General features: G+C 56.6%; 4 protein-coding genes across 4 annotated transcripts; 1 reads left to right on the top strand and 3 right to left on the bottom strand.

The window, feature by feature from the left end:
- Positions 1–3,349: 3,349 nt before the first annotated feature.
- Positions 3,350–4,366, top strand: WHR41_02817 (uncharacterized protein; the record flags this gene model as incomplete). Its single annotated transcript, XM_069371423.1, has 1 exon — positions 3,350–4,366. One exon carries the CDS (start codon positions 3,350–3,352, stop codon positions 4,364–4,366), a length of 1,017 nt encoding a protein of 338 aa, XP_069231606.1.
- Positions 4,367–5,310: 944 nt separating this feature from the next.
- On the bottom strand, positions 5,311–6,153 carry WHR41_02816 (uncharacterized protein; the record flags this gene model as incomplete). The annotated part of the gene is made up of 1 exon (XM_069371422.1): positions 5,311–6,153. The coding sequence occupies one exon, from the start codon at positions 6,151–6,153 to the stop codon at positions 5,311–5,313; it is 843 nt and encodes a 280-aa protein (XP_069231607.1).
- Positions 6,154–8,620: 2,467 nt separating this feature from the next.
- Positions 8,621–9,574, bottom strand: WHR41_02815 (uncharacterized protein; the record flags this gene model as incomplete). The annotated part of the gene is made up of 1 exon (XM_069371421.1): positions 8,621–9,574. One exon carries the CDS (start codon positions 9,572–9,574, stop codon positions 8,621–8,623), a length of 954 nt encoding a protein of 317 aa, XP_069231608.1.
- A 292-nt stretch (positions 9,575–9,866) lies between these two features.
- WHR41_02814 (uncharacterized protein) lies at positions 9,867–10,666 on the bottom strand (the record flags this gene model as incomplete). Its single annotated transcript, XM_069371420.1, has 2 exons — positions 9,867–9,898; positions 9,967–10,666. The coding sequence occupies 2 exons, from the start codon at positions 10,664–10,666 to the stop codon at positions 9,867–9,869; spliced, it is 732 nt and encodes a 243-aa protein (XP_069231609.1).
- Positions 10,667–10,694: the final 28 nt, after the last annotated feature.

Raw genomic sequence — 10,694 nt, 5'->3', positions numbered from 1 at the left:
CGATGTCGCCGTGCACGTAAAGCACACGCGACCATCCTTCCTCGCGCAAGCCGCGGGAGAGGAAGAAGGGGATCGGCTTGCTGGCCGTGGGGATCAGGCTTACGTTCGCGGTGTGCGTTTTCCCACCAGAGAGCAGAGTCATCGAGTCTTTGGTGTAGGAGGCGCAGAAGCGGCGCGCGTCGATGTTGGCGATGAACTCGACGATGACGGTGTTGGTTTCGATCGGGGGCAGGGTTTGCATTCTTGCTGTGTCGACGTAGCGGATGCGGAGGAGGCGGCCGCCTTGGATGTTGTCGAGGACGGTGGTGAGGGCGGTGCTCGTGGGGATGTTGGTGATGAGGATCGTGCGGCGGAGGGTGGGGTCCGGGGAGCCGCCGTTGCGGGAGACGAATTGTTGCCATGGGAGGGGTGCTCTGGGTCTAGGCAAGGCGGGGTCTTTCGGCGCGTGCATAGAGTCTGAGAGCTTGTTCTTGGGTTGAACGGGGATTTGGGGGGCAGCAGGGGAGACGGACGCTTTGGAGTCGTGGCGGGAGATCTCCTGGCGCTTGACTTCCTCTTTGCTGTAGGAGCGAATGTGGATTGGGCGGGCTGTGCCTTCCTCGATGACTGAGGGTTGCGAAGTGACATTTTCCGGGTCCATGGTTGTCGTGGGGCCAGTGGCTGATGGCTTGGTGGGTGCTTGAACGCCTTCGGACCCTTCAACCTCGTTGTCTTGGACGATTTCATCGGCCCCGGGCCTGGAGTCTTCCGCCACGACATCGAGAGTGCGAGAGTCAGTGGAATCGAGTTGGGGCTCTCCGTGTCTGCCGCTTGGAACCTCGATCATACTGTGATTGGGAAGGATTGGGGATTGCAATCCCGTATCCGGACTTCCGACGCATTTACCGCTGGACGTGAAGTCGTTCATGTCAAGCAAGCAAGTCACAGCAACGCCCTCGTGATCAGCCGAGGAGCTTGCTTGTTCCTTTTCCACGTCATTGTCGCCCTCGGGAGGCTCTGGCGTTTCACCTTCGTCTTCCTTGTCCTCCGCGAACTCCCTCCATTTGGCGACCTCCTCATCACGCCTAGCTCCTTCAAGCTCCTCCAGATATACCGGGCGGATCACAGTTTCATAGTACGTTCTCCATTCTTTTTCAGAATGCCCGTTGAACGCGATGGCATAATCTTCCCAGTATATCTCGTACTCATCTTTCTCCTTGTCCTCGATGTCGCAGGCAAGCTCAAGAAGGTGATTGTGCTCGTCAGGAGCAAACCAATCCTTCAATCTCTGGGCAGTGGTACGCGGAGATTCAGCACCGTTTGCAGGTGCTCTTTCCATCCAGTCCGTCTCGTCAGGCGAAGCTGGGGTGATCCAGAAGACTTGACCATTGGAGCCTTCGATCCTGGTGCCCTGGATGGGGGCTTCTTCAGGAGTGGCGACTTTGGACTCCTGGCGAGCGACAGACACTTCCTTCTCCTTGTTTCCATAGCTCCATGGAGCTGTTGAAAAGTAGTCAACTTTCTTTCCGCAGTAGATAGTAGCGGGTGGTGGGTCCGCGCGACCAGACTTGGTATCAGCAGACTTGAGGTTGGCTTGATCGCGAGCCCATTGCTGTTTCCGTCCATAGTTCGGCACCTGACTTGTTGAATCTTCGATCTCTGGTCCGTCGTGGATTCTTTCAGCGCAAGACTCCGCATAAGTATTCCAGCCAACATCTCCATCAGGGTTTGCCTCTTTCTTGGTTGCATCAGCTCGCTCCTTCTTCCTCAGGTTCAACAGCACATCCTTCGCTCCTCTCACAGTCTTCAGCGACCTCTCCAATTCTTCAATGCGCTCGCCTGCATCGTGGAGTTGGAAGCGAAGGTTGGCGATCTCTTTCTGCTCCGCGGAAAGGACGTTGGTTGATGGGGCACCTTGACTGTTTTGGGCGAGGAGGTTTACGAGTTGGATGCCGCCGTTTTGATATTGGCGAAGCGATTCTTTAGTCAGGCGAAGCTCGGTTTCCAGGACGGCGATCCGACAGTGGAGAGCGAGGGTGTCGGCCATGGTCTGATTGAAGTCGAAGCGCTTTGATGAAAATCGAAGCGCCGACTATGGGGTAAGCGAGAGGAGGAAGCGTAGAGATTCCGGTGGTGTTGTGATGTAGCACAGTGGCTTATGGGGGTAGAGAATTGATAAAGTGTGTCGTTTGAGTGATGGGGTCCGTGAAGTATCCCGTCGAGCACATGAATGCTTTTGAACAACCCCGCGCGACATGTGAGCTCAAGCAGCATTTCGAGCACCTGACGACATCCCTGAAAGCCATGCAAGGTTAAGTGCGGGGCACGTGCTTCATGTAAGTGAAGACTGGTCTACAGAATCGCGCCAGCTGATGCGGTCATGAATGAACGAACTTGTGCGTCGCTGCTGAAATGCAGCCAACTGTGATCGATGCAGTATGCAATCAGTGAATACATGTTTGCTATCCTTACTGAGTATGCGTTTCTACGGGGGGTCGGTCGAAGAACCAATGTATAACAGGTACATGGGGCATATGGAGATACGCCCTCATTCAGTCAAGGACAGAAGATGCATGGTTGTCACGATCACTCCGGCCACATCCATCCAGGGGTGCAGTGAACGAACTAATTTTCACTTCGTTGGGTTTGTGAAGAAACTCAGCTCATTGCAATGTTTCACTTCAAAGCACACTTGAATCCTGATGTTACACCGTGACACCTTCATCAGCCACAAAATAGCTAGAGCAGATTGAACCCTAACCCTTGACACCGCAAGAAACTTGAACTCACAGGACTGAGTGAGCAGCACACAAGTTTTTGCGCTCTCTATTGCAACATACGGCATATCGGTGCAATTAATCGCCGTTGTCCGTCTTGAGCACAATGGCTTTGGGGTATATTCCATCGACTTCGCCGAATCTACCCGCTCGGTTACCTCTTGCGGTGTCTGTTCCGCGCCGAAGGCTGGCTTTCTGACAAAGCAACGTGCCAGTCCGCTCAAAGGATGCAAAGTCCGGTAGCTCACCGCAGATTACTCGGTACGACGGAAAACCCAATTGACAAAGCGAAATTTATATACGAGCAAAGGCTTAGCGTGATATTGGATCAAGCTTCATAAAGTCCAACGGTGTCCCCTTCGTTCGGTCGGCTCTCCACCATTCGAACAATCCTGCCATTGACGGACTGACATCATCGTTTCGTTTTGCTACAGTTTACAATCCACTCCACATCACATCGTCGTTTGAGTTCTATCATCGACTCTTGCCTCTTCTTCCAGTCGATCTCAATCAAAAACAAAAAACCAATCTCCAAATTACAGCTTGAAGAAGCCCCACGACTCAATCGATACGAACCCACAACAACAATCAAAATGTCCAACCAAGCAGCATGGCTCGACGGCAAGGGCCAGACCCTCCGTGTCGCAGAGGCTGACATGCCCAAGGCCAATGCGGACGAGGTCGTGATCAAGAACCACGCCATCGCAATCAACCCGGTCGACTGGAAGATTCAAGACACCGGCATGTTTATCCAGAAGTGGCCCATCGTTCTGGGCTGCGACGTCGCCGGCGAGATCGTCGAGGTCGGCAGCAACGTCAAGCATCTCCAGAAAGGCGACCGCGTCTCTGCCCACGCCATCAGCCTCGCCACCCAGGACCCCAAGCACGGCGGCTTCCAGCTCTACACTGCCGCCCCCGCCGCCATCGTCGGCAAGATCCCAGACAGCGCCAGCTTCTCCGAGGCTTCCGTCCTGCCCCTCGCCCTCGACACCGCCTCCGCAGGCCTCTACGGCTCCCGCCAGAACGGCTTCATGGGTCTCGAGTACCCTACTCTCACACCCACGCAGAGCGGCAAGACCCTCGTCGTCTACGGCGCCAGCTCCTCCGTCGGCGCCCTGACAGTCCAGCTCGCCGTCGCCTCCGGCGCGCACGTCATCGCCATCGTATCCGAGCGCAACCACGCTTTCGTGCGCTCGCTGGGCGCCAGCGAGGCGTTCGACTACAAGTCCTCTAGCGTCGTCGACGACGTCGCCAAAGCCGTCAAGGCCGCCGAGCCGCGCAACTTCATCGGCGTCTACGACACCATCTCCAACCAGGACAGCTACCAGATCACCGTGCCGATTATGGAGAAGTGCGGCGCGGGCAACCTCGCTGTGACCCTGCCTGGGCCGCAGAATGTGCCGGATGCTGTGAAGGTCGGCAACGTCTTTGGTATCTCCGAGACGACTCACCCCGTTTGGAAGAGCTACGTGCAGGAGGCGCTGCAGCAGGGTAAGCTCAGGCTTGTGCCGGAGCCGCTTGTTGTTGGCAAGGGGCTGGAGAATGTGCAGAAGGGCTGCGACACTAACAAGAAGGGTGTCTCTGCCAAGAAGGTCGTCATCGAGCTTTAAGAAAAAGCTTTGTGATTTTTTGAGTACTGTTACGATCATTGCACAGCTAGAAAGCTATGATTACATATCATGATTAAAAGTGTTATGACACCCTATACTCGCAATCCTTGACTCAGACGTTCCTGTGCACGATTGTCCGTTCGTCCTTCCATTTCTCCGCCTTAGACGGTGAAACGAATAGGCGCCGCAGGGCAGTCAAACCCCCACGTAGACTCCAAAAGCATACCAGTTTCCGTGACAAAGACGCGTACCTGACTTGAGCCCCGTGGAAGGCCATATTCACTTCACTAACCCGTGACATGTCACAGTCCCCGCTCTTCTCACAACTGCCTAATTAGGAAGTTCACGCTGCCTTGAGCTTTTGAGATGCTTAAGGCACGCTCGCAAGCTGCCTGAGACGCACTTCACTTCAACATCCGCTGACGTGTGACGATCCCCACTTTCCTCAACAACCCAATTGGGAAATCCGCGCTATCGCGGCTTTCAAGTTTATATCGTTGCTCCGTAGGTTATATAACTGGATTACTAGCTGATCTACACGGTTGCCAGACATAGTTCATGGAGAATTCGCCCACGTAGTGAGAGGCTGGTCCAAGGAGGAATGATGCATTCGAGATCGTGCATTCGAGATCGTGCACAAGGTTATTATGTCTCATTATTATGCCTCCTCTACATCTGTCTTATCCCAATCCACCGATGAACCCCAAACGCCACTCGATACCGGCTCTTGAAGCTCCATCTCGCAGTCAAAAATCCACCAAACTCCCTCCGGCCAAACACGTACCGCAAACATGGACATCCATCCATTCTTTGGCGTTTTTTTTTGACTCCCGTCCCAATCCCAAACTCCGAGAAAAATGCAACCAGGCGATTCAAATGGGTATGACGCTCTGAAAAAAGAAAGGAAACGAAAAAAACATCTACAAACTCCCCGTCCCCGCAACTCAAAAGTACTTCCTCAACTTCCTCCCCGACAGCGTCAGGACCGTCGAGTTGCCCGTCGCCGAGTAGCCGACGCTCGCCGCGCCCGTCGCGGTGCTCATGCTGCCCGTCGCCGACACCGCCGTGCCCGGGAGACCGGTGCCCGTCACTGCGGTGCCGGTCATGGCGCGCGTGGACGTCGCCATCGTCGTTGGCACTGCGGTCGTCGTCGTGTTGCTCGCGGGCTGCTCTGCTTCGGAGGCTTCGAAGTTGACGTCGACGCAGTTGTAGAAGGCGTTGCCCGTGTCGCCGATGGACCAGACGCTGTAGATGACGGCGTAGCCGGAGCGGCCGGCGAGGGCGTCGCCGGGCACCGTGTGCGTGAGCGAGGGCGGCGGGGCGTCGTGGTTGGTGTCGAGCAGGAGGATAGGCTCCGTCTCGAAGGAGTCTTTGGTCAGGGGCTGCGAGGGGTCGAGCGGCGTGTCGGCTTTGGTGATGTAGTAGGCCCAGCTCTGGGTCTTGTGCGCGGTGGTGATCTTCCACTCGAGCGCGAGGTCCTGCGCGGCGGGGATGGAGGTCGTGGGCCAGATGTCGGCGCCGGGCGTGTTGAGCTCGGAGAAGCGGCTGCCGCCGCCGTTGCAGATTTGCGTGCCGACGTCGGTGTCGAAGGGGGCGCCTTTGGGGCTTTCGACGGATTGGGGCTCGTAGGTTACGCCGCCGCAGTTGGACTCGTCGACTTTGTCGGCTGCGCAGGAAGCTTGTCGGGAGGGAGGGGTTTTGATGTAGCCGTGGGCGTTGACGTGTTGAGGGGACCAGAGGAGGCCCAAGGCGAGGAGGGCCAGCAGGTGTTGGGAAGCTGGAGCCATTGTGGGGGATATCGAATGCCCAAGAATGGATATCTTGACAAGAGCCAATCGATTGGAGAGAGAGATAGCGATGAGATCGTTTGAGAGACAAGGAGATGCTTGCTGACCGGGATTGAGAAAGAAAAAATGGACGGCCTTATATTCACCTACATTGTGCATACCAACCACCTACAGGATGTCAGCCACCGGTCTGAAGCCATCGTGAAGAATGGCCAACGCGGCGGCGGATGGCCAACGCTCCAGAATAGGATCCAGGCGATCTGCAAGGCAGACGCGCAATCATATACACTCTCCGTGGCTGGCCTTGGATGTCCATATGGGGAAACGCAATGCTGGAACAGAGAGGCGGGTGCATGTTGCAGAACGATCAAGCAATTCTCGTGATGCTTGGGTGCGAAATGTGTTCACCATTGTTGGAGGGAGACTGGGGGGCTAGTCCATTTAGGAAATACCGTTTCAGTAATGGTTGGGCGCTCGGGCGTCAGGGTGGCTCGTCCGGGGGGTTTGGCGATTTTATGGTTTCGGTACGCCTGCCACTCCAGCAACCAGAACCGTTGGGCTAACTGCAGCCAATGGTGAGCGGCTGGCAATAATCATAAGGCGGGCGAGTGCGCATACCCATTCGAGTGTGGATTGATAGTTAGGCGAATCGACACTTTCGTTGCAAGTGCCTAGGTATGTAGATTCGTGAAAGATGCGGGAAGTGAAGTTGCGGAAGAACCGAGACATGGATGTCTCAGACCCACGCAGCCTCCAAAGCTTGGCGATCGACAACAACATCCAGTGGAGCAGTAGCAACGACCCTAGCGATCGCGAATACTAAACAGCAGCACACTATAGCCACCACAACACCCTATTCACGAAGCGTATCCGCGTTGACTCCATCTCTTCCAAAGAAACACGAACCCCCATCAGCCAGCGTAGCCTAGACAGCAACAACAAACCCCGCCAGCTCAAATCAAAACAAATGTCTCAAAGCACGCCGCCCTCGCCATGCCATTTTCACACCCTCGCCACACCACCACGTCTTCCACTCCATCCACGATCGAACTCATCGTTTGATCACGATTTCCCATCGCCTGAAGAGCCAGTCGTTCATCCATTGCAGTCGGAGAAGTTCGTGGCAGTCGACTGCCACCCACTGCTGGGGAGTAGGTAGGTAGGTGGAGTAGTCAGGTGACCGCTCGCTCCGACCTCATCGAACACCGGACTCGCGGTCAAAGAAGTCCTCGCGAACGAACGAACCCCTTCCTTTGCTTCTGCGGCGCCCCCAAAAAACCCGAAAACAATGAAATAAAAATAAAAATAAAAATAAAAGACCACTATTCCACAATCCAAGACAAACCCCCCCCTCACCCGAACGAACAATTGCCATTACTAGAAAAGACATGCGACAAGCAATGGAAACGGAGTACCAACAAACATCATCATTCAAACACTACTACTCTGCTCTGCTCTGCTACCCAACCCAACCAACCCAACCAACAATGCCAAACCCCAGCCCGTTCCAATCCAGCCCAATCCACCGGAGCACCCCTCTTCCTCGTCCCTCCTCATCTCATCTCATCGCGATACCCAAAAGAACCCTTCCTGCCTTGCACTCCGTGGGGAATCAAAAACGTCGCAGAAGAAGAGCAAAAAGAAGAAGAGCAAGAGGAAAAGCGAGAGCGCTAGCTAGCTACCTTATATAATACACTTTTTTTGGTCGTGACGAAAGAAGGAAAAGAAATAACACGAATCGTTGAAGTGAGGAAGCATGGGCGATGGGGGCGCTGGGGAAGCGCTTGCTTCTTTGCTCTTCTTTTTTTTTTTTGAAGAGAAGGCCGATTGATGTTGGCGAAAGCCAGATGAGTGAGCGCTGCGCTTCGGTTCCTTCCGCTGTTTCAGGGATGGAAAGGCCGCGTATTCAATGCTCTCGTGATTTTTTTCACCGCGTCTTGGTTGGGTGTCTGGGGTGATGGTAGGCGGTGATTGTGGCGGAGATGGCGATGGATAAACGTGATGTTCGTCATCCTGAAGGCGACTTGCGCGGTGGTTCGATGAAGGGGGGTTCGAAATCCTCCTCTGGTGTTGCGCTCGGCCGGAGCTGACGTGACGTGGTGCGTTTTTGGGTCTTCGTCTTCGCGTCTTCTTCCGAAAGAGCCGCGCGGCTGACAAGTCGTCGAGTGGCGTGCCGCGCGCGATAAGCCGCACGCGTACAATTACACCCGACCCAACGCCCTCAATAAAACCCAAGAGCAGCTCCGCCGACTGTGACGTCCGCTCTCCGGGGACAAATCATAAAAGCCCGGCGCCGAAAGCGTCCGCCTCGAAATCCCATCTTCGTCCATCAGACAAGCCTCACAACCCCACCGCTACGTTTCCCCATCTCCAGCTCCAGCCGCCTCATCAGTCTCATACCCACTCCACTCCACTCCTCCCTCTCCTCCCCTGGGTGATCAACGCCAGCAACCCACAACCAACAATCCTAATGCCTCTGCATCGCTGCCGCCGCCTCGCCAACCCCACCACCACCATAACCACCCACCCCGCTTCCCCCACCAGCAACCTGCGCCTTCAGCGCGAAAATCTCCTCCTGCATCCTCGAGATCCGCAGCTCGTACTCGTCCTGCATGCGGCCGAAGCGCGCCTCCAGCCCGCGCACGTACGCCCAGATATCCGGGCCCGGCGCGCCGGGGGCCTCCGGGCCCGAGGCGCCGCTGCCGCTGCCGGAGCCCAGCACGTCGCGCAGGCTGCTGCCGGACGAGCGGCCGTGGGAGGACATGCTGCCGGCGTTGGAAGCGGAGGCGGGGGGGATCTGCTGGTGGTGGAGGGAGGAGGGGCCGGGGTTTGCGAAGGGGCGCTGGGAGGAGGCGGTGAGGGGCGGGAGTTGGGGCTGGGCGGGGTGAGGGGGGAATTGTTGGGCGGGGGGGTGCTGGGGGGGTGTGCGGCCGCCGCCGCCGGCGCTGGCGCGGGAGAGGTGTTGTTGTTGGAGTTGGGAGGCGAGGGAGGGGGAGCGGTTGCGCGCTGAGGATGCGGCGTTGGGGTCTGTGACGCTCAGGCGGTGTTGGTCGGAGGGTTGGCCTGGCGAGAGGGGTTTGGGGGATTCGGTCATCATGGGGCCTTGTTGCGGGAAGACCTGGGCGCAGGATCCGTTGTAGTAGGAGTTTACTGCGGGGCTTGGTTGACCTGACATATCTCGAGGTGAAGTGGCGGCACCGGCGTTAGGGTGCACGACCTGTGGTGGCGCCATGTCGCCACGTGCGTGTGGGGGTATCGCGGGTGGAGGGTATGTGCTGGAGTGCTGGCGGTATACTTGTCGCTCAACATCCTGAGGTGTTTCGAGGTGTGCTCGCTTGCGGCTTGGTTCGCTGACGCGACGGGAGTGAGGGTCCATATCGACGTCGTCATCTTCGTCGCCGGGATAATCAACGCCGTCCATGCCGAAATCGTCCTCGCCACCAGCGCTAGATCTTCGACCTGCGCATCCTCCGGGTCCTTTGTTGTGGCGAGCCAGGGCGTCTCCTCGCGCGAATCGTCGTCCACATTTATCGCATGTGTGGGGTCGTTCTCCGGTGTGTAGTTTTGTATGTCGCTTCAAGTCGTGAAGCCGTCGGAATCGTGCGTTGCACGTTTGACACACATACGGCTTTTCTTGGCTGTGAGTCAACAGATGACTTTTGAGATTGTGATGTCTGGTGAAATCTGTCGAACAGTACGGGCACTTGTGACGCTTAGTCGACGAGGCCGGCGATTTCGGACTCGTCTGGCCGTATCCAGGCAGACTCATTCCTCGAGAAGGCGCTTCTTTCTCTGCCTCTTGTGGTGGCGGACCAGGATATGAAAACGCCTTGGCTCCATCGTCGCTGTTGACGTTCAAGTGTCCATTCTCCGGGTATTGGCCAGACTCCATGTCGGCCGGCTCGGCTACGTAACTGTGCTGTCCCGAAGTTTCGGGGAAATTGCTGGCTGTCGCAGTCATGGCTGCACCTAGTCCGGTAGACTCCACAGATCCATAGCTGGACATGCTTGTCGGACTCGCATGTAACGAATCGCCCTGCGTTTGTGAAGGAATGGTGATTTTCTCCGCGACTTTGCGCATGGGCTCGCTGAGCTTGTTCGGCGCGGGACTGTCGGACGGCCTGCTGATGCCTCCTCCACCCATGAGGGCTTGCATGGCCTGCACGGCAGGGTTCCGACTCGTCCGCTTGCCCTCTGCCGCGGCCTTTTGCTGCTGCTCCTGATGGTCCCTTCTTTTTGCCTCTGCGACTGCGGCTGCGCCGGTCAAAGGTACGGGAGATCGAGAATGCGGGCGAGGCTGAGACGGTTTCGATGTCGCTGTATTTGGCGAGAGGCTTCTTGGGTTAGAGGTGGGTCCCAGGTTGGAATGCTTCGGACGAAGCGTGTCTGCCTTTCCGGTGGATGTCGTGGTCGGCGCGTGTGAGTCGGTAGGGAATGAGGTCGGCGTTCTAGGAGGGTTGGTCGCGGGCGGTTGGTTTGAGGGAGGGGAAACGGCGCGCTGAGTTGCTGCCATAGGGCTAGGTCGACATGGGAGGTGGAAT

The sequence above is a fragment of the Cladosporium halotolerans genome (assembly GCF_011745625.1).
Source record: "Cladosporium halotolerans strain TM138-S3 chromosome Unknown Sca7, whole genome shotgun sequence".
Lineage (NCBI taxonomy): Eukaryota > Fungi > Ascomycota > Dothideomycetes > Cladosporiales > Cladosporiaceae > Cladosporium > Cladosporium halotolerans.
The sequence above is the reverse complement of the archived record's forward strand: the minus strand, read 5'-3'. Positions and strand labels throughout refer to the sequence as shown.